General features: G+C 34.7%; 1 protein-coding gene across 3 annotated transcripts in view; it reads right to left on the bottom strand.

Moving 5' to 3' along the window:
• Nucleotides 1-24,371, bottom strand: part of NCAM2 (neural cell adhesion molecule 2) — a 518,606-nt gene that overhangs the window by 200,716 nt on the left and 293,519 nt on the right. For 2 of the 3 annotated variants that reach the window (XM_019467773.2, XM_053903179.1), the window contains exons 3-5: nt 22,474-22,680; nt 19,694-19,837; nt 12,645-12,782 (exon numbers count right to left, since the gene is read on the bottom strand). In XM_019467773.2, the coding sequence (XP_019323318.2) occupies nt 12,645-12,782; nt 19,694-19,837; nt 22,474-22,680 (489 nt within the window). The remainder of the gene's footprint in view (nt 1-12,644; nt 12,783-19,693; nt 19,838-22,473; nt 22,681-24,371) is intronic. The other variant, XM_053903178.1, reaches the window with a different exon arrangement.

The following is a 24,371-nucleotide window of genomic DNA, read 5'->3' on the forward strand; positions in this document are numbered from 1 at the left end:
CTTGTTCCCCCTCCCCCAAACAACATACAAATTATAGACATTAAAATGGGAAAAGTATCCTAGATAATCCAGGTGAGACCCATTGCAGGAGCCCTTAAAAACAGAGCTCTCTCCAGTTGGAATACAAAACAGAAGGCAGAAGGAGAGGCAGCAGAAGGGAGTCAGAAATATTCCAAGTTTGAGAAGGTTTTACTCTACCCTTATTGGCACTGAAAGAAGAAGCTTGCATGTAAGGACCAAAGATGCCCCTCAAAGCTAAGGACAACCTTTTCTGGGTGAAATCTAGCAAGGAATTAGAACCTTAGTCCTACAACAAAAAGAGGACAAATTCTGTCAACAACCTGAGCATTAGAAGAGATTCTTCTTCAGAGTCTATAGCAAGGAGCATAATCCTGCTGATACCTTGATTCTGGACCTATAATAACCTGAGTATACCCTGGCTGAGCCTCCTTGGATTTCTGATGTGTAGAAACTATGAAGTAATAAATCTGTGTTGTTTCAAGCCACCAAATTTGTGGTCATTTGTTACCACAGATGGAAAACCAATATGGGGTTTATAATTTATATAGATGTAAAACATATGATGATAATTGCACAAAAGCTGGAAGGGAGTACTGTTATTCAATGTGTGAATAGTGTAACATCACTTGAAGGAGGACTGTGAAAATCAGCTACTAAAATAACATGGCAATGATTTATAGCTAATGAGACAAGATAGAAAATTAATTGATTGATACAAAATACTCCAAAAATATAAAGTAGTCATAAATATAAGAAGTGAACAAAGAACAGATAAGGAATATAGAAAACAAATAGCAAGACTTAAACCTAACTGAATCAATAAGATATTTAATATAAATTGTGTAAACACTCCAATACAAAGTCAAAGACTATCACAATAGACAATGAAAAAAAAACCCACAATACCAAACCAACTATATACTGCCTAATCTCCTAATGATAAAGCAGTCAATTCATCAGGAAGACGTAATTCTAAACTCTTATGCATATAATAACAGAGTTTCAAAACTCATGAGGCAGAAACTAACAGAACTTCAAGGAGAAATAGACAAATCTATAACTTTATTAGAGACTAAATAGCCCTCTCTCAATAATTAATAGAGCAAGTAGACAAGAAGTTAAAAAAGATAAAGAAGACTTGATCAGCGTTATTAATTGACCCTAAGTTAACTGATTACTATTAAAACTCTTAACTAAGCCAGCAAATCACACACTCTTTTCTACTGCACAGGGAATACATTTAGAAAGATCTAAATCAAAGAAAGTGTGTTCTCTAACTATATTAGAACGAGATTAGAAACTACAACAGAACAATATCTGGAAAACCCTCATATACTTGAAAACTAAATAACACAGTTCTAAATAACCCATAGGACAAATAATAAATCAGAAGGGAAATTGCAAAGCATTTGAACTGAATGCCAAGGTATACACAACATCTTAAAAGTTGTGGAATGAAGTTAAAACAGTACAAATAGGGAATTCTCAGTTTGTTCTCTGTATTTAAACTGAGGATTGATGGGGGTTGGGGCAGAGGGGAAAGTGGGTGATGGGCATTGAGGAGGGCACTTGTTGGGATGAGCACTGGATGCTGTATGGAAGCCAATTTGACAATAAATTTTATTTAAAAAATAGGGAATTCTCAAGCATTAAATATATGCCATAGAAGAGAAAAAAGGTTTCAATTTAGTATATTCAGGTGTAACTTTAAGAAAATGAAAAAGAAGATCAAGTTAAACCCAAAATAAGAAAAAATATAATAATAAAGATTATATTAGAAATTGATAAAATAAAAAAGGAACACAAATAGAACACTAAATCATATCGGTTTCTTTAAGAGACCAATATAACTAGTAAAATTTCAGCCACACTGATCAGAAAAGAAGAGTGAGAATGAGGGGCAGACAGAGAAAGTGAGAGAACAAGAGACATACAGACAGACAGAAAAAGAGGGGCTGAGAGAGAGTATAAGGTAGCAATACTGGAACTGAAAAGTCAAGATGACTATAGACTCTAAAGATATTAGCAGGGTAATAGAAGGATATCGTGAACAATTTTATGCCAATAAAGTCAGCAACTTAGATGAAATGGACAAATTCCTTGAAAGGTATTAACCACCAAATTTCACTTAAAAATAAATAACTTGAAATGAATAGCATTTATCTACTAAAAGACTGAAATAGCAGTTTAAAATCTTCCTACAATGTAAACTCTAGATCCATATGGCTTTAATGATGAGTTTTTACTAAATATTTAATGAAAAAAATTAAACCAAGCACAAACTTTCCCAATATAAAGAAAGTTCTTTCCAATTCATTCAATTAGGCCATTAATACGCTGGTTACCAAAATCAGACAAAGGTGTAACAAGAGAATAAAACAGCAGAACAATACCCCCTAAGAAGACAGATGCAAAAATTCTTAACAAAATTTTAGGAAATTAAATCCAATGTTATATAAAAGAATAACACATTTTGGCCATGTGGAAATACAAGGTTAGTTAACATTCTAAAATTGAACAATCTATTTCACTAACTTAATAGATTAAAAGATACAAATTATGTTATTTTCTCATCATTAGATTCATATCTCATCATTAGATTCAGAAAATAAGTATTTGGAAAAATCCGGAATTTTTGATAAAATTTGTTACCAGTCTAGGAAAAGGTCACTTTCAATCTGATAAAGAACATCTCTGAAAAGGCTACAGTTAACCATACATTTAATATTGAAAGAGTGAATATTTCCCCTGAAATATTAGGGTCAGGGCAATTGAAATCTCAGTAATAAGAAAGTAATCCATTAAAAAAAGTGGATTAAAGATTTTAAAAGGAAATTGATGCATGGTAAACAAGCACATGAGAAGATACTCAACATCCGTAGTCATCTGAAAAAGGTAAACTAAGTCCTCAGTGTGAAACTACCAAACACTTACCTAACTGTAAAAGGTCTGACCATATGAAGTTTCGCTGAGAATGTGGACCAACTGAAAGGCCAATACACTGCTTCTGGGAATATAAAATACTACAACCCCTTTGGAAAACAATTTGGTGGATTTTATAAAAGGAAGGTTAAACACATACATATCATATTATCCAGCCATACTTCTCACAGGTATTAACCCCAGAGAAAGAAGAGCATATATCCATGCAAAGAATTACATACAAGTGTTTATAGCAGCTTTATTTGTAAGGCAAAAACTTGAAACATCCCAAGTAGTCATTTGGGTAAACACATAAGCAAATTGTGAAATATTTCTACAATTGAATGATGCTTAGCAATAAAAAAAAATGAAATACTATTGCATGGAACAACATGGATGAATCTCCAAATAATTTTGCTGAGTGAAAGAAGTCACTTAGAAGTGTATACGCTGCATGATTACTTTTATACAGATTCTGAGAACTGTGTGGGTAATGAGTATATTCACTTATATTCACTATCTTGGTTGTGGTGATTGGTTCATATCATATATATGGCATTCATATATACATATATATGTACATATGGTTCATATCATATATATGACATTCATATATACATATATATGTACATATATACATACATATATACATATATACACATAGCATTTTAATATGCAGTTTATTATATATATAACTCAATAAACCATTAAAATACATGCAAGATAACTGAAATCGTATTAGGAGATTGATAGCATAAGGGGCAATTGCCTTTACAGTAATAGTAAAGTCATTTGGATTATTAAGCCTAAGGAGAATAAAAGGTAAACAGTAATAATTATCAAATAAAATGCCTTCTGTCATTGGGATAATGATATTTTTGTAAAAAATAATTAAAAACTGAAGAAACTATTCCAAAAGTTGTCGACTGCTTTCTATATCGAAAAATCTAAGGTATTTCTTGATGCTATAAAATATTACTTTTGTTCTTTTGTCCTCTTGCTGCATCATATTCTTTCCTTTAAAATAAGACCTTTCTATGAGTATACTCTACTGGAATCTGGGGAGTCCGTTCAAATATCTGAACTTGGGACAATTTTATAGAGATGAACCTAGTGTTAGGAGATCTCAAGGTAAGGAAGTCATGTAATAAGGCAGATAAAATTAAGAAAAGTTTGCTAGATGATACTTGAACTAAGTCTTACAGGGAAAATAGAAATCAGGCTGGTGTGTGTGTGTGTTTGTCTGTGTCTATGTGTGTCTGTAAGAGATAGACAGAATACTCATTTTACATTGAGATTGCACACTCATTAATCTTAGTAAAACTAAATGTACCTCTGTAAAAGGGGAACCCATATTGTACTTAAAAATATGATCAGTACAGGAATTAATATTACTTACAACTGGGTGTTTATTTAATTTATATCTAACTTAAATGGAAGTCTTTCTGTTTCTTTTTTTTTAATTTTTTTTAACGTTTATTTATTTTTGAGACAGAGAGAGACAGAGCATGAACAGGGGAGTGGCAGAGAGAGAGGGAGACACAGAATCTGAAACGGGCTCCAGGCTCTGAGCTGTCAGCACAGAGCCGGACGCGGGGCTCGAACTCACAGATCGTGAGATCGTGACCTGAGCCGAAGTCGGCCGCTTAACCGACTGAGCCACCCAGGCGCCCCAGTCTTTCTGTTTCTTAACTATTTTCCCTATTAAAAATATACATGTTCTGGATACCTACACTTTCATTGAAAGCCATAGGATATGATGCTAAAAAAAAAAAAGGAAAATCAAGACATACAGATCATAAGTAATTTACAGTATGAATAAAATAGTGGCATTGCCTCCTAACTTATCCTTTAGTGCAGCACATTCTGAAGAACAGAATCATGAATATCATGAATGTAATTTAGACACTAATTGTCTTCAATGTCATTCATCTGCACAATGTCAGGTAATACTTAGATGGTGTCTTTTACTTTACTGATTCCATGAAATGTAAAATATTTTAATTACAGTATCTTGTGGCCACTATAAATTTCTTGAAATTTTCATTGTTGATTTTACAAATGATGGTGTTCACATTATTAACCAAATGTTAGAGAAATATTTCAAAGACCAATCTCTACATGACCAGCCAGGGGATGGGTGAGTTCAGAACCAGGATCTGATTCAAGTAATGAGATAATTTTGTCTTCTCTTATAATTAGAGATTGAAAATAGGTTGTAAAATAAATGTATGTTTTTTCTACAGCCTTATAACATAACATTATGCCCTTTACGTGTACCTGGGAAATTCTGGGCAAAAGAGAAATACGGATTGAAGAAAAGGTAAGAAACTGTATTAACTTTTCACTCCAACTATTTATGTTGAGGAGATAGGCAAAGAGAAATGTTCTAGATATCCAAAGATGATTGATCTATCATCTATCTATCTATCTATCTATATTTCTATCTGATAGAGTGCAGTTAGCTACATATCAACAGGGAACAGGTGTTTTCTGACTGATAAAAAAGGCAAAAGGCAGGAACAAAGTTCCAAATAGCTGGGGAAGACCCCAGAGGATCCATACGCATTCTTCCCAATAACCACGGTCCTACAGCAACCTATAGCTTCATTATGATACATTTACATTGCGGTTTTGACCACCTCCCAGCTGGGGAAGGCCGCCATGATACTTCTGACAAAGAACTCCCGAACTCTCCCTTTGGACAGGTAGGAGGAGTCCCTTACATGAATGAAAGCAATTCCAGTCAGAAACAGCCCTATGACTCATAACATATGCAAACATAACAAGAAAAGATAATCTTGACCCCCGGTGAGGTCGCCACCTCTGGACCTGCTTGCTCTCAGACCTTGAGAGTGCACTTTCCCTTTGCCCATTATTAAACACCTGCTTGCTTAAGAGTTTGGCTCTGAATTCTTTTTGGCCAAACTCAAGAGCCAAGGCTGCGGAACAGGCCTCGCCGCTAACATATGTATCACGTTTTCTATATTATGGAAATTTCTAAATGTTGGATAAAAGTAAAAAGAAAAAAATATTCTATATATTCCCAGTTATCTAATCTTTCATTTATTTTTTTATATATTTTTAATGTTAGTTTTGAGAGACAGGGTGAGAGAGAGAGAGAGAGAGCAAGGGGCAGAAAGAGAGGGAGACACAGAATGTGAAGCAGGCTCCAGGTTCCGAGCTGTCAGCACAGAGCCCAATGTGGGGCTCCCACCCACAAAATGCAAGATCATGACCTGAGCCAAAGTAGGAGGCTTAACTGACTGAGCCACCCAGGCGCCCCAAACTCTTAATCTTTTAAACTTAACTGTATCACTAAGGATAGAAATATTAACATCATAAAATATCTGGTTTTGACAAATGCTTATTTATTGACTCTTTGAATTATATATTATACATTATTGCTAAAATTAGAAATTCCATCATAATTTGCAATAATTAACTGCTCTGAATGATGAATTCAATTGTATTATTGACATACAAGAGGCTAGTTCACTGTATTTTATATTGTTATATTTCCTTTATGTTATATAACATTGCATAAAATTTAAAGAGAAAAAAATTTGACTTTTCATTTTTTTATAAAAAGAAAAGTACTTTTTCCAATTGTCTTAATTTTAAGAAATGGCTAGAAATGGGTAGGAATACTGTCTGAGGACCACTGCATTAACAAAGTGCACTCACTGTACATTCTGACACGTACTTGCACAAATATCTTCTGCCATTGTCATTTACCATTGATTTAATGGTAATGTTCAAAGGAAGACTAAAGATACAATCGCTTTAAAATTATACTACTAGGTATTTTCCCTCCACTCTACATTGTTCCTGCCTCCATTATCCCAAGTTTGAATTGGCAATTAGTGGATCACTCTTCACAAATTTACAAAAGATTCAGAAAATAATGAATCATTATACTTTAAAAGAGCATTTTATAAAAATAACTCTCTATTGACCATATTTTAAATTTAAAAGTTATTTCTAGGTCTGTCTTTTATATGGACATTTTCTGAGTAGTTTTAGAGAGCATTTTATTTAACTAAGTGCTAGGAACCTGATGAAGGAGAATGGGCATGTGTTAAAAAGAGAAATGATTTTGATCCTCTTTTAAAGAAATGTATCTGAGATTTTTATAGTAGTGTGTGTGTGTGTGTGTGTGTGTGGAAGGGTGTATAATATGATTACATAGTAAAAAAGAGTGCAGGAATTTATAGAAAAGATGAACAGCCAATTTATCAAATGTGTAATAATATAATAAGGTATAATAATAAAAGGAAGGCAGCTGATGAAAGATTTGTGAAAATTTGTTAGGCATGTTAGAAAGCTTACTTGAAAATCCAATAAAGAGCAGGTGTAAACACATAAAACTGTGGAGAAATATTTCAGAAATATCCAGACTACATCAAGGAGAGACAGGTGATTAGAAATAGAATATTGAAGTCATGTGGCAAGCTTTCTCTCAAATTATCAACCAGACCCATCTTTGAATTAATTTATCCACATCCTAACTCATTTTGGACTCACTTCCTCCAGGCTCATCATAAAAGATATCCTCTTTATGTGCAAGGCGTATCTTCCTTATAAATGTCCAACCACTTCCTCTATTCTTTAATTCAACCTTGTGATGTTTCCCATTTAACAGTTGATCCCAATAAGCTGAGGTAACAAATGTTGTGCCTTTGCTACCTTCATCCTTCAGTGAATGCAAAAGGTACATTTATCCTTCAAGTCACTGCAGTATGAATTTTGTCCAGGCTATTCAGATGATATCATTGACCCTAATGTCTCTTGTAATCTCATAATGGTCAAATTCAGCAAATATATTTCAAGTCTCACTATATGGGTCACATTTGTTTGCATTTAGTATGCTGGAAACCTAAAACCCACACTAAAAGTCTTCAAATTACCCTTGATTGCTCTAGCCTCTGTGACATACATGTGATACAAAGGCTTTGTTTCGAATAATACCTGATTATATACCTTCCCCTTCATTTCTTTGTCTTTTAGCACAAGCCACAATTATCTCTCCCCTGAACTCACTTCCTCTCCCTGCCTCCATCATTCTGTCAATTTCCTTGCTCTCTAGTTTGGCTGTCAGTTCGTCTTTGCCTCATAGAAGAGAGTCCATAGTCCTCTATGACCTGACCCTCCGACTCTCCAGCTATATCTCATCTAACACTACCATCACTCCCCAAAATATCACATTCCAGTCACAGTTATTAGATATTTTTCACATCATACGACTTTTGTTTTTGCACAATCTGTTCTATTTGTCCTTCTGTCTCTTTCTCTCTGTTCTAAAAGGTAGCACTTTTCCACCAATAGATCTATCCCAAATACCAAGGAAGTCTCCCCTTAAGTTACATTAGGTGCTCCTTCTTATTAAAAAATAGTCTGTGAATATCTATAAAAATTGCCTTTAGTAAATGCTTTTGTATCCAACTGTCCCATAAACAATAAGGGACTTTAGTAAAGTTGATTATTTTAGTAAGATAAAACTCGAAGTGCCTTGAGGGAAATGATACATTAAGCCCGATAGTATTTTGAGCATAACATAGTGTGAAACACATAGCTAGCACTTCATACGTACCTGTTGAATCAATACACAGGTGCAATATAAATTAATACTGAAACTGCAGTCAAAAATCTTCAGTTGGATTTCCAATTGTCTGATAAGGTGATAAGAAAATCTCAAGAAGTGATCACCATCAGAAGAAAATGGGATTATACGACATCTGCAGCATACTCAGGGAAGTAATTTCAGAAGTATCCCTAGGTCATGTAGTGTTTAATTTGCTTATTTAAGTAGGAAAAGGCCACCGGCACTGCATTTGCCTGCTTTTCTGCAACAAACAACGGTTCTAAAATTCAGGGCTTAAAAAATGTGCTCTATTTCTTATTTATGTTATGTGTCTGCACCTGCAGATCAGCTATGACCCTGCTCCACATGTCTTCATTGAGGTATCCAAGGTGATGGAAAAGTCTCTCTTTGGGGTCATGCTAGTTTCATGTCAGAAGGAAAGAACATGATAAAAAAAACCAAAACATATCATTCTTCTTGCAGCCTAATTTCAGTCATAGTGTACATTGTTTGGTTATATGTGCCATTGGCCAGGACAAGTGGCTTCATCAGTTGGGTGGGGGTGCACAACTCTCCCACTGGAAGCGCCACAATCCACATGTCAATGAGCAGTAATACATAACCTCTTCAAGGGAGGAAAGAAAGTGTTTGCAAAAAAACTATACACAGGCATTGAGAAATATGATAAGAAAGTCAGAGAGGGAGTTAAGAAAAAAAAAAAATATTCCTAAGATTTAGTATTGTTGGTACCAAAGAGGAACCTAGCAAAAATACCTTTCAATTATTTATTGAAACAAAAGTATATGCATTGGAAGAAAAGAAACATGAGGGAAAAATTTTCAAGGAGCAAAAAATAAAAGAAAGAACAGAGTTTTTTCCAGAGCTAAGATCTCACAAGGAAGCAGTGAATATACATAAATAGTTGCTGGAGCCTTTGGTCAGGATTCCAGGGCACTTGAGGGGGAAGGAGACAAAGAAAGGAGGTCCAGGATAAAATCCAAATCATGATAAAAAAAATAAGTAGCAATTAAGAGAGAGGGGCTCGCAATATAAGTTGAGGAAAAGGTCATAGAACAGGTCATATTTGTAGTTGAAGAAAGATAAGGTGGATAAAGCTATTGCTTTTATTTTATGGTTATTTTTTGCAGCCTCGAACTTTCCACTGAAATATCTTCAAGAGGTTTTATAAGAGAGAAATATTAAGAAGATACTTTTAAGGAGAGCTCAACATTTAAAAGGAGCCAGTAACAGGACAAGAGTCAATAAGACTGTAGCAGAATGACTCTTCTGTCTGAAATAAAGGCAAAATGTGAGAGAAAAGCACAGATGAAATGGTGGCATTAGTCAATGCATTCCCTTGACAGGGTCCAAACGTATCATCCAGAAGGCGAATAAATCGATGGTTGATTTTTGTGAACACTGTTATTTTGAAGAAAAGTGATGCCAGGAATTCTAAGGTATGAGAGTTTTTGACCATAAAGGGGAAATGTGACTAATTAGAATGAGTGGAGATAAAGCAGTGTTTGAGCAAAGGTCAGATTAGGATCTGTAGTTGATTCTGTTAGAGGAAATTGGGATGTGGAAGGAGAATGATTTCCCTTTGGGAGGGTCAGTGGGATGCAGACAGAACAGAAAACTACCTACAGGATTGATTTGAGTGGCACAAAAGAACACAATCCAGTGATTATCCTCTTGTGAACCCTGGCATAATAGGAATAGATATACAGAACAAAATATTCCAGTTTGAGCGCTTACCATGATGGACTCGAAGATTCAAACTTTGTTAATTGAAAACAATTTCCTTCCTTCAAAATAAATGTAATCAGATATAAAAATTCACAGGTCAACTAGTGTGGAAACAGATTAGGACATTTCTAAATGTGTTAAAGTATTTAAAATATTAATTTAATATTAATATTGTATTAAAATTACAATAGCAAAATAGTTAATAAAGGGTGAATATGCTATGTCTGCCAGATATCGTTTATTTTTTTATTAAAATTTTTTTAATGTTTATTTATTTTGAGAGAGAGAGAGAGAGAGAGAGAGAGAAGGGAGGGGCAGAGAGAGAGAAGGGAGAATTCCAAGCAGGATCCAAACTGTCAGCACAGAGCCCAACATGGGGTTTGATCCCATGGACCCTGAGATCATTACCTGAGCCGAAACCAAAAGTTGGATGCTTAATCAACTGAGCCCCTCAGGCGCCCCTCATTTCTTTTTATATCATATTTGAGTTACTGTTTTAGTGTAAAAATATAGGCATGATTTGACATATATATATGTGTGTGTGTGTATATATATATATATATGAATATATAACATCTAATAGTAAATATTTATATACTGCTTCCAAAACTTTACATATAATACTAATATTATAATCTCCATTTTCATAAAAGAATACTGAACACAGTATTTGCTTGTGACAAAATATATTTATATATGGCAACGAAAATTATTTTGGAAATAAAGCACACTAGAAAGTTAAGTCAATAATTAAACTCAATAATGTAAGTTATGTATGTGTACTGTATATAATAAAGACAGAAATAGTTTAGAGATACTCATAGATAATAGAAATAGATGGAGATATAGCTACAAACCTCCATTTTAAAACTATTCTTCATGCACTGAAATCTTCCACCTGTGTGGAAGGTCAAAATCTCCAGACTATAGTGCTCTTCATAAATACCAGACTCAACACCTCTAAAAAAGAAAATCTTTTCCTCTGAAGGCCTGGCACTTTGGCCTCCTCCATGAGCATGTGCAATTTCTACGAGCCTGTCTAGCTTCCCTGTCATAACACCTATTCTATTCCATTATATTATCCACAAATCCCAATTAATTATAGGCTTGGAGAAGGAGAGAAAAAGATAGCAGTGTTTTAATATTCTCTTTGTCTTTCAGCATGAACTTTGTGGTTAAACTGCCTTTATTGCAGAAAAGGAAAGACCAATGAACTCTTTCAGAGGTATATGAGATTCCTAGTGTTCTCCAGTCTTAAAGAACTGGAGAGCTAGCTTGTGGCGGGATGGGGAAAGGATATAGAAGACACAGATTTATTCCTCCCTGTCCCAGCCCCAACTCAGAGGAAATGTGTGGCTAACTCCTTAATTTTAGATCTTGTCTATCCCAGAAAGAACAAATGACATTCTGCTTATAGAACCCCGTGGGATTATAGGTACCACTAACTTTTTATTTTAAAACAGAAGAAAAACCAAAAGTGCATTTTGTGCAGTGTTACTACTAATATTTCCATATGGCTGAGGCATGGGCTACTCATGAATGAATGTTAGGGAAGAGGGGTTGGTGACCATAAAAGAAATCCAATGCCATGAAAAGTGGTTTTAATTTTGTCTCAAAGTTAACAGGAAGCATTGGCAATTTTAAGTGGTGAAAGGTTGGATGGAGAAGAAGTAGAATTATGGGACTGGGAGAAGAGGAAACAGCTTGTAGCAATTCAAGAAAAAGAAGAAAAGCAATTTGAAAGGGCAGCACTCTTATGGAGGGCATCATGGTAGAATATATTTGAGAGATGTTAAAAAGTGTGTTGCATATGTCAATTATAGATTAGATCATCAAAATGGAGGCACTAGGAGGATAACAATATATCTTCTGGGCTCATAGAATGTCATGTTAACACAGGCAGAAAATACAGCAGGAGAAGCCAAATTAGGAAGAAGAGATGTCATCGTGATGCCATAAACTTACTTATTAATCTCCTTGTGGATTCAATTATTAAATTTAAATTTGAGAAAACCTACAAAACTGTTAAATAGATTAGTTTAAGCCACCAGTGATTCATGCAATTTAAAAGTCAAATCTAGTATGACACTTTACTATGTTTCACTTGGCATTCTTTCAACAACTACAAAGCCAGCAAAAGGCAACTACTCCCTTACAGAGTTGAAGAGTGAAAGAAGATGACAGTGTTAAATAAGTCGCAGATCCTGCCCGTGAGACTATAGACAATGTAATAGATGTGATCATAGAGGTGGGGAGATTTCCTCCAGGTACCAAAAAGGTTATTAAAGTGCCGTATTTACAGAGTTGCCCTTTTAATAAAAATATTGCTAAAATGCAACAATAAAATATGTACAAATTATTCTCTGCTTACCATTAACAATAACGATGATATCACGGAAGTCAATTTCTCCCCTAGCTTCCACTCTTCCTTCACACCTGTATATACCTTCATCACTTTTATTGATGTTGAGAATCTGCAGATTATTGTTGGCTAGCATAGCAAAGCGATCTAGAAAGTAAGCAAAGGGGAGGAAATGATATCAGTAATTGAAAGCAGAGTCCAGTATGTTCTAAATTGCTAAGAGTTAAAATATGGCACTTGTCTGACACTATCAAACTTTTCATCAACAAACAAATTCAAATTTGAAAGTAAAATGTAATTTCATGGCTTCAATTTTTCCACTCCACACTGCCTTGTTACACCTTTTTTTCTAAAATACATTCAAGACTTTATTTCCACATAAAATGGTTAGGCTATTATTTTCCCCTTGGTACTTTGAATGCAGAAATGATACACAAAAGAACAATGCTGAGAGATTAGATATTGCAGGCATGAAGACATTTTGACTGCAAATATGTAGCAACTAAAGGATGGAAAAGGGTTAGAAAATTGATTGAATAGCCTTCCTTACACAATAATTAAACTAATAATTTTGTATACCCTTAGGAGAAAGCTAAATGATACAGTAATATTCAAGTCACATAAAGGACATATAAAATGGCCATATCTTGAATTTATTTGAATTTTTTTCTAAATGCAAGATAATCCACTTTAATAATGAATAGATTAGACTTTATTAATTTTATTTCAAGATTCCATTTTGTGTATGAGTGTATGCACATGAATATACATAAAAATAGGCTGTTAGAGGGCATGCATTAGTTGATTGCTTAAAATAATCTGGCTAGCCTAGGCATCATCTCAGCCTGAACATGTTTTCCATAATGTCTGGTCTGTTTTTTTAGTGATGGCAATTTTGTTGCAGTGTTAGGTCCTTTTCTCTTCTTATCAAGTAAACAATATTCTCACACCTAGTCCATTTTGAAACATGTTGTAAAAGCAATATCTTAAATTTCATCAGTTAATATATCATTGAACATCATCTTTTTGGTATGCATAGTATTTGAGATACTTTGGTAAATATGAGAGAGACATCCTCAACCCCATTGTACCTTTTGGTAAAGTAGAAATGGCATTAGTTTAAGGTGCTCTCCTCCAGGGTATTTACTGTTATACCATTAAAGGTTACTTTTTGGACCTATTCCAATGATTACTGCTCTTCCCCTATCTGCTGGCTTGATAGACAGGTAGGGTAAACATGGAAGCCACATGAGAAAAAGGTACAGCTTCCCTCAGCTTGGATCACTGAATGGATGGCTGGGGCTGCTGACTGGACGTAATCTGCTATATTAGGTTGTTTTGGGTTCGATTCAGATTTGGGATTCATTTGCCATAGTGATTCCTTAATACAATTTCTTAATGCCATACCAATTCTAGTTTGGACTACAAATACAAATAGGAGAGTGATCAGAATATGAGAAGACTGCGCTTAATACAGGTAAGGAAGAGATAATTAATAAAGAGAGGAAATAGGTAGATTCAGAGGCTCCCGGAAATAGAAAATATTGATTGTAAAGCAAGAGACACATGATTTTCAGCTCAGGAAGGACAATAGTCCCCCTTATTTATGGCTTTGCCTTCTGCAGTTTCATTTACCTTCAGTCAACCGTGGCCCGGAAGCAGATGATCCTCCTTATGACATCTTACCAGAACTATATCACAATGCCTATGTCATTCACCTCATTGCATCCCATCATGTAGGCATTGTATCATCTTGCCTCATCAAAGGAAAAAGGGTGAGTACAGTACAATAAGCTATTTTTAGAGAGTGGCCACATTCACATAACTTTTATTACAATAAAATTGTTGTAATTGTTCTATTTCATTATTAGTAATTGCTGTTAATCTCTTAATTTATAAGTTAAATGCGTAATTTATAAATTAAACTTTATCATAAGCACATTTTTTTTAGAAAAAAAGTATATACAGGGTTTGGTACTTCTGGTGGCCACTGGGGAGTCTTGAAATATATCTCCTGTGGACATGGAGGGACTACTATACAAACTTTCCCATAATATTTATTTCTTCTTTAGGTTGACCCAAAGAAGAGAGACACAAATTTTTATACATACGCTTTCCCTGGTAAATTTTCCTTTTCTCTAAGAAAAGCCTGGAGAAAAAGAATCCTCAAGAAATTTTAAAGTTTAACTCACAAGAAGTCCTGGAATAACTCAGAACTCCTAAAAATTAAGAATGTTTCAAAGTCAATTAAAAGAGCCTCTACTTGAGCATGTGGCTGGAAATTAGAATGAGAAGCAATTATAAATTGTAATAGTTCAAATTTAGGGATGCCCATAATTATACCTTGATTATTGTAGTATTTTTAAATTACTAAAATATGTATTATCCTTTAACTATAGTGTTCTTTAACACTTATAGGATACTTAGTTACAAAATTAGTAAGCAGAAGAATTATTTTAATCAGGAAGGCAATATTTGATATAAAAAGGAAAATGACTTGAATGTCTATAATACATATTTTGATAGGAATAAATCAATCTTTCTTCTAATTGTAAACTTTCAATCAAATGGCCATTTTAATATAGTATTTCTACTGTCTGAGAGAAGTTATTAGAACATTAGAAAAATAGTAGTTACCTGCTAAATGTAAATACATCCCAATGTTTCCATACAGAAAACAAACCATGTGAAAATTGCATGTCAAATTGTAGATATGGGTGTCAAGTCCATGGAATGATATAGTGAACTATCAAACTGAAGTACATCATGAATATGTGCTTGTAGAAAACACTTGAAGAAAGCACTGCTTCAATCAATTACACATAACTATGGATATTAGGACTATTTGACTATTAGAGGTTATTAGCTTCTCTCAATTATACAGAACTTTCGTGTTTTTTTTTAAATTTCATTATTGCATTAAAAAATAAATGAAAAAATGTAATACTCAGTAAGTGATCTGCTTTATGCTTCTTTAGGCAGATTATTTTCTAGCCCTCTTTTGTTCTCATTCCCCAGCCACTGATGATATGTCTCATCTACTCTTATGGCTTCAATTACCATCAATATTTTGAGTCTCACAATTTTTCTTCAGACAAGACCATTACCTGAATTAGAAAAGTCTGTAACAGTATAGCAGATGTACCTACTGAAAAGGGTTGGAAATACTTTAATCTCAGCAAACTTAAAATTCACTGTACTATTTCCACCTGAAATTTCTCATATGGTCTCTCCAGTTCTGTCTTAGCATGTCTGTACATTGAACTATTTGCCCGAGTCCAATTCCTTGAATCATCCTTGACTTCTCCATCTCCCTCCATCTACATATCCAATTAAATCCCATGTCCTGTCACTTCCCCCTTTATCATTACTTAGTCTAAATCTCCTTCTCCTTCAGCAATTATTTCATTAGGGTTTGAACCGTTATCAATGCCTGGAGTTTTGCTTTGACTACCATCCAACTCATTCTTCTCACTGAAGCACCAATATCCTTCCCAAATTCATATCAGGTCATGTTACTGCTCTGATTAAAATGCTTTAGTGATGTTGCTTTTGGATAAATTCCTTAGCAGAGATGTCAGGGTCATTATGACTCGGCTCAACCTTCCTTTTCAGTCTCCTATCTTATTAGTTCTTTATGACCAACCCTAGTTTATATTTATCTATTAGTATAAGTATTCCAGTTGCACTTATTCATAAATTTTCATTATAATAAACTTATTCCAGGTTCTAGAGCACCATTCATGGTATTTTTCACCTCCAGGCCACTGCAGATGATGTTCTCCCTCCTGACAAGTCCCCACCACTTAAGTGTTACTTCTCTATTCAGCAGGCATCTTGGACTCCCACCTCTGCCCTAACTAGTTGAGGTATTCTTTCTTTATTATCTTCTATCATTACACTTTCCTTCTCATAGACTTCAACATACTTTGTTTTCACTGATTTCTCTATTAATCTTTTCTACTAGATTATTAGCATTTGAAGGCAGTGAACTTGTTTATCGAGTTAACTATGAATAACAAACATCTAGCATGCTAGATGGCACATAGTAGGCTTTCAACAGCTAGTTCAAAATTGAATGAATTTCTATACTAGAGGGAGATTACATAAAAAAATATTGAACAAGATGATTTTATCCACAGTTTTTGATGCAAAAAGGGTACTTCATTTGGCAATGATCAAAGCACTTAGAATATTTTAGAAATAACTTTCAAACTGGCTGAGGCTGAAACAGGCATCTGCGATATCATATCCCTCCATTGAGGGATCCTAAAAGTCAGGATTTTCAACTTTTGTAACAAAATGCCACCTTTACTTCCTAAATGCTTAGGTTATTTAGCAGATGGGTTATTTTCAGCAAGTAGCATGGAAAGGACCTCCACTCAGAATATTTTGTTGGAATTTTAATTAAGACTACCTGCCATACAGCTGCTACCAAAAGCATGGGTAATAAGATGGACATATCCAAGCCTTCATTATTTCATCTAGAGCCTGCAAACTTTACTCACGCACCACATTAAGGCTTCAGAAAGTTGCCTGGATACACCATATTCTTCTAAATCCCCTTATATGTTCCTTTCAAGGTTATAAAACTAATCTTTTTTTAAAAAAAATTTTTTTAATATTTATTTATTTTTGAGAGAGACAGAGACAGAATGCAAGTGGGTTAGGGGCAGAGAGAGAGGGAGACACAGAATCGGAAACAGGCTCCAGGCTCTGAGCTATCAGCACAGAGCCCAACGCAGGGCACGAACTCACGAGCCATAAGATCATGACCTGAGCCGAAGTCGGACGCTCAACCGACTGAGCCGCCCAGGTGCCCCTATAAACCTAATCTTATTCCATTAGCTTTAATAAAGGGATCATACAAGGTATAATCAGATGAAGAATATTATTTCTTGTAAATTATTTATGAATGTACAAGCTGTCCAACAATAAACTACGTGGCAGGTTCCTCTGATATTAAAAGGTTAGAAAAGCTTGCCCTTCCTCACAATTCACCTAATTCCTTTATGTCCTAGAACTAAAAAGAAAAAAAAGATGTCATTTCTTTTCTTTGCTTGCCATGCAAGCAAAGGTTTCATGCTTAGACTAGTCCCTTCACTTACATGGGATTTTTTTATTCTAGATAAAACCTGAGTGTCTATAATTTTGGTAAAACTTCTTCTCAACATTTAAAAACTCAATGAGAAGGAAGGAGAAAGATCAATGTCATTTTGCTGAGAACCTGATATATACACAAAAATTTTATTCATTCATTTAACAAATATTTATTATATGCCTAAAGTCTTATTTGAAACTCACAAGCGTTGTTTAAAATAGAGATAATAACCCACTGTTTACAGATACAGAATCTGAATTAGATAACAGTTAGAAAAGCTTTCAAAGCATCACGGCCAAGGAGTAGAGCCATAATCGAATTCTACCTTCAAATACGTCCGTCCCTGCATACTGGAGAAAAGTGTGTGAGTTGTGGCAGAGAAGCAGTGTTCCTCCAACACCATCACACTGGACTATAAGTCCTGGCTTTGAGCCTTTTGTTCCATGTGTCTTTTAAAAACTATAATTCAGGGGCGCCTGGGTGGCTCAGTCGGTTGAGCGGCCGACTTCAGCTCAGGTCATGATCTCGCAGTCCATGAGTTCGAGCCCCACGTCGGGCTCTGTGCTGACAGCTCAGAGCCTGGAGCCTGCTTCAGATTCTGTGTCTCCCTCTCTCTGACCCTCCCCCATTCATGCTCTCTCTCTCTCTGTCTCAAAAATAAATAAACGTTAAAAAAATAAAAATAAAAAAATAAAAACTATAATCCATTTCAAAACCTTCTTGTAATTAAGGTTTACAATAAACCAGATGTACACTTAAAGCCTAAGATGAGGCAATGTGAAAATGTTTAGACATTGTCATTTAACTTCTATACAAGAACTGCCTTTTCTTTATTATTGAGGGTAAAATAGCTGAAAATACATTATACAATGTACTCGTGTGATATGTTAATAAAATATAAAGCAGTTGTCCTAAAATAAAATAAGAGGAAATAAAGTACCATTTCTCACCTATTATAATACAGAAAAAGAGAGCTAGTCGATAACTGACAAGCACTGAAAATGCCAAGACCAGAAAAATTATCTCAAAATTAAAAAAAGACTATTAAACATGATTATGATACATTCTCCGTACATACTCAAAAATAGATACTATCTGCTTTCTCTCCTTTATGCTATAAAAGTTTTATCTCTTAGAAACACACAACGGAATCATCCAAGATGGAAAGTATTTAAAAAGATTCAATTATTTCGTATCTCTCTGCAATGCAGGTGCATTGAAAAATATTCTAAATTGAAAATGCTCCCAATGCACAATGGTAAAATAGCATAATGTAAGCAAATTATGCTTTCAATTTCAGATGTCATATTATTCTGGAATTTTAGCTCAGTCTGAATCAAAATTATGAAGACAATTTGAATGAATGTACTTTTCTGTCTATTATCCATATGCATCATACCATAATATTTAGAACATGTAGGTGTCTTTGAGAGAACAGTGCCAGAATAATAAATAGGATTCATATGGTTATTATTTTAAGATTACAGAGTGAGCCCATGGGATCATGTATAAACTGTAATATATAGAATTTGAATGCATCAGGATTAATTCTTTTACTTATTACCCTTCTACTGTTTTTACTAAGTTTTTCTTGAATAGGATAAGGGTAAGCAAACTTTTTCTGTAAATCTGCAAGTGATAAGTATCGTAGACTTTGTAGGCCACATCATCTGTATCACAGCTGTTCAACCCTGTCCCCAAAGCAGCCATGCAAACTGTGTAATGGTCAGGATTGGCTGTAATCCCATGACACCCTATAAAAACAGCAGAGGGGCTGACTGTGGCCCAAGACCCATGGTTTGCCAACACCCACTTTAGAGCTGGAAGATTCTCAAAACCATTTGATACTTGAGATCAAAAAAAATAAAATTTCTCTATTCAGTCAGGTAGATTCAGTCTCTTTAAAAATTGCAATATTATTAGAACATATAATTTAGGGAGTTACCAAAATACTAACTGTCGGAAATAGCGGTGACTTCCTCATTATGATACAACCAGCTGACAGCAGGGGCAGGTGAGCTGCTAACTCGGCAAACCACTTCTGCATCCTCCCCTTGTTTGAATTCTTGAGGAGATACCACTTCTCTGAAAGTGAGTTTTTCTGCATCAAGAAAGTAAAACAAACCGTAAAAGTATTATTGCTCACTTCTCCCAATAAAATATTCCAAAATCTGTGTGTGGATTGATGCTGCAATAAAATCATTAGTTAATGCTAGATCTTTTAAAACCTGATTCCAGATAATGTGATTCCTCTACTCGAGAACTTCCCATCTCACCGAGAAGAAAGGTCAAAGTCCTCGCGATGCCAGACTAGGTCCTATGTGAACTGGAGTCAGCCCCCCAACTCCAATCCCAGTATCTTCTCTCTTTTCCAAGTCCCTGTGATCCAGACAAACTGTCTTCTTTGCAATTCCTTGAACACTCCAGGTTTGTTCTCATCCTTGGCCATCTGTGCTCCTCTGAATCCCTTCAGATTTCTGCTGCACCTTCACAAGTAAAATAACCATCTCCCTTCCCCATTCAACTCCTCTCTTTACCCCCTTATTTCCTTCACTATAGAATTCTACAGCATGGATATCTAGCATTCATGTATTCTTCTAAGCTCATTCATTCGTTGTGTTTCTCCGCTCACTAAAATATAACTACCAAGTAGCCAGTGACATTTTCTGTTTTAGTTACTACTCCTTAGGACTTAGAATATTGTGTGTTATGTAGTAGACACCCAGTAAGTGTGTTGAATGAATGAATGAACATAGATATTTATGCTTGTTGAGAAATTTTCAAAAAAGTTATTCATTGTTCTTGCCAGGAAAAAAAAGTCATTTCTTTAGTATACAAACAAAACACCAGCCACCTTCCTTTGCATCATTCAAAGTAATGAAAAATCTTTCCAAATATTATGTCCATGAAATGACAGTTTCAATTTAATTTTTTCTACTTATCAAATAGGTACAGTAGGAATCACATAAACAAATATACTACCTTTTCTTAAGGAGCTTAGAAACTAAAAGGAGTAGGGGGAGTCTAAATCAGGAAAAATGAGGACAATACTATCCCAACAAATTGCCCTGCACATCAAAAAGGAAGTCATGGCATGGGAAGACTTTGCCTTTTTTTCTCATGTCGTATCTCCCAAATAATAACAATAAAGCTGTAGGGAGGGGGTGCCTTATGAGTTATTATTTCAAAAATTTGTAATTTTTCACATATTTTTCATTAATATGTGGTAAAAATACTATCACATATGAATTGTGAGGCATTTTTCAAAGGAGTTTATACAATATTAATTAATGTAGTGCTCAAAACAATTCTATGTAAGAGGTAGGTACTACTATTATTCCATTTTATTTTTTTTTAATTTTTTTTAACGTTTATTTATTTTTGAGACAGAGAGAGACAGAGCATGAACAGGGGAGGGGCAGAGAGAGAGGGAGACACAGAATCTGAAACAGGCTCCAGGCTCTGAGCTGTCAGCACAGAGCCCGACACGGGGCTCGAACTCACGGACCGTGAGTTCATGACCTGAACCGAAGTCAGACGCTTAACCGACCAAGCCACCCAGGCGCCCCTATTATTCCATTTTATACATGACGAAACTGAAGACAGAGAGGTTAGGCAATTGCTCAAGGCCACAAAATTAAGTGATACAGCCTGGTTTCACCCCTAAGGAGTCAACAGGCTTCATTCATAGTATTCTTAAACATGATTCCTAAATGTTCACCAACTGATGAATGGATAAAGAAATCGTGGTTTATATACACAATGGAATACTACATGGTAATGAGAAAGAATGAAATATGGCCTTTTGTAGCAATGTGGATGGAACTGGAGAGTGTTATGCTAAGTGAAATAAGTCATACAGAGAAAGACAGATACCATATGTTTTCACTCTTATGTGGATCCTGAGAAACTTAACAGAAAACCATGGGGAAGGGAAAGGAAAAAAAAAAAAAAAAGGTTAGAGAGGGAGGGAGCCAAAACATAAGAGACTCTTAAAAACTGAGAACAAACTGAGGGTTGATGGGGGGGTGGGAGGGAGGAGAGGGTGGGTGATGGGTATTGAGGAGGGCACCTGTTGGGATGAGCACTGGGTGTTGTATGGAAACCAATTTGACAATAAATGTCATATTAAAAAAAAAACATGATTCCTATATGTAAGAAAGGGGAAGGAATATAGAAAACTGTCAATCTTAATTCCTAAAATCAAGTGTAAATATGGAAAATCATCTTAAAGAAAATTCTGTTGGTGAAGAATCCAGCTAGATATTATTCTCCACTAGATGAATTTCCAGCTTTTTCTGTGTCTACTCCTGTTCACTGACCCTCAATTCTCATTCTAGACTGGTCACTGCTATCATATACGTAATGTCATTTTTTCTAATCCTGACCTTTTATTTTAGAGTGAAAAACTACTTCTGATAAATTTCCTAACACTAAATATTCTACTGTTTTCTATTTACCCAATAGATTTTTAATGGCTTGAGAACATGAAAACATTTTCATCTCTATTATTTTACCAAGAGAATTGGCTCCATCTATATTTATAATAAACTATTTCCTATTATCGATTCCATTTTAGAGATGCACCATGGCAAAATATAAATAAACTGATACTTGCAATGGTCTTACAACATTATCTAGCACATAGTTATTAATGGGTGTTAATTTTTACTAAATGCATTATGTTCAAGTTTTTATACAACCACAAATTCAATTAACTAATAAATGCAAACTTACGGTAAATTTCCAATACAACTGTAGCTTCTTGTGTCTGTCCTTTGGCATCTGTTGCTTGACAACGATATATCCCTGCATCCTCTATATTTGCGTTGTAGATGGTTAATCGTGATCTAACACCTTCCTTTTGCACTGCTACCCTCTGTGTTGAAATTATCTTCTCCCCTTGAGGATTATACCAATCTATACTCTCAGGTTCACCAATTGCTGCAGAGAGCCATGGAAAAGAAATGTTTGAAAATATGTCTCAAGTGTTTGTTTTGGCATTGACATTTACTATTATGTAACAACTTTTAACAATTTAGAAAAAAAATGTAAATAAGAGAAGGCTGGAAGTCTCAAAATCTTACAAAATTGAAAGTAAACACAAATGTTAGCACACATGTTCATCTTTATTTATCCAATGTTGAGAATTCAGCCCTGTTTGCGTAAGCAAAACCCAAAAGTTCTATAGGAAACTTCCAGTACGGAATTTCAGCCCTGATAGTTGAAACTTTACCATAGCAATCTATGAACTATTACTACAGTTAAGTTATGAAACTGCCTTGGCCACTGTGTCAGACATAAATTATATGTGATAGATATATCTGACCAGAAACACAATTACTAACATGATTTCACCTGTTCCCAAGTCTCTTTGCTAGGGTCAGGAGACAGTACTTTTTTCCCCGATAAAGCACAGCTCATAAAAATGTAAATCTTATGCAAAATCAACTTTGGCTTTTGATAATACTGAATTTGGAATTAATTCCCCAAGTTGTTAAACTTGTACAGATAAGGCCAATGACTATTTTTAAAATGGAGCCCTAATCTTTTTTCTCAACTAAAATGAATAGTTTCATCATTTTAATCTAAAACTGTTAACTATTTAATCACATGATAATTAGAATGCATTGAAATGATACTTATACTGCTAGGCAATTACAACCAAATCATTACAAGGTAAACATTTATTTCAGTTTTCCAATTCAGAATCCAGGTTATTATCCTCTTCGTAAAAGCTGAAACTTCCAAAGTTTGCTTTTACTGACAAAAAGGATGTATTTCACCTAATTACTTGAAGGATAATTTGTGGAAGCGGTATGTGCTATTAACTCAAAAGTATCAGGGGAAATGCATAAAGGGGAAATGCTAACATCTGCAGGACCACTTTGAAGAACATTGTTCCTTCTTATACTTTTCCCAAGAAATGGCTTTAGAAACAAATTATTGTGTTTTCCATATCAAATTAGACATGCTGGAGCAAAAAGTATGAAAGAACATTTAGCTAAATATTAAATGGATCTTAGTTATGTTATCTTCAGATCTTTCTGGACAGAACTATAAAACCACAGTGGTTACGGGATAACTCATTTAGGGGATGTATTTGTTTTAATTCCCATCTCCATAAAGAACTACAAATGAGTAATTTAAATGAACATCATTTTAAATTTGAACAATATAAACTTTCATTTTATACAGTAAATTATATAGGACATTCTGTGAAATATTTTGGATATTTTCACTCTTGATAATATGGTATAAAATTTCATTCTCATGGAGAATTCATTTTGGATTTTCATAGAGCAGTCATGACTCTCTTTTTTAAAAATTTTTTTTAATGTTTATTAATTTTTGAGAGACAGAGCACAAGCAGGGGAGGGACAGAGAGAGGAGACATAGAATCTGAAGCAGGCTCCAGGCTCTGGGCTGTCAGCACAGAGCCTGACAAGGGGCTCGAACTCACAGGCCATGAGATCATGACCTGAGCCGAAGTCAGACGCTTAACTGACTGAACCACCCAGGCACCCTATCATGATTTTTTTTTGATGACATCTCTAATAAATAATTTCCTTTAAAACTTTTCATATTTTTTATTAAGCCTGAACTACTGTATATACTGGATATACAGTACTGAA

The sequence above is a fragment of the Panthera pardus genome, unplaced genomic scaffold (assembly GCF_024362965.1).
Source record: "Panthera pardus isolate Hobbes unplaced genomic scaffold, ASM2436296v1 HiC_scaffold_16, whole genome shotgun sequence".
Lineage (NCBI taxonomy): Eukaryota > Metazoa > Chordata > Mammalia > Carnivora > Felidae > Panthera > Panthera pardus.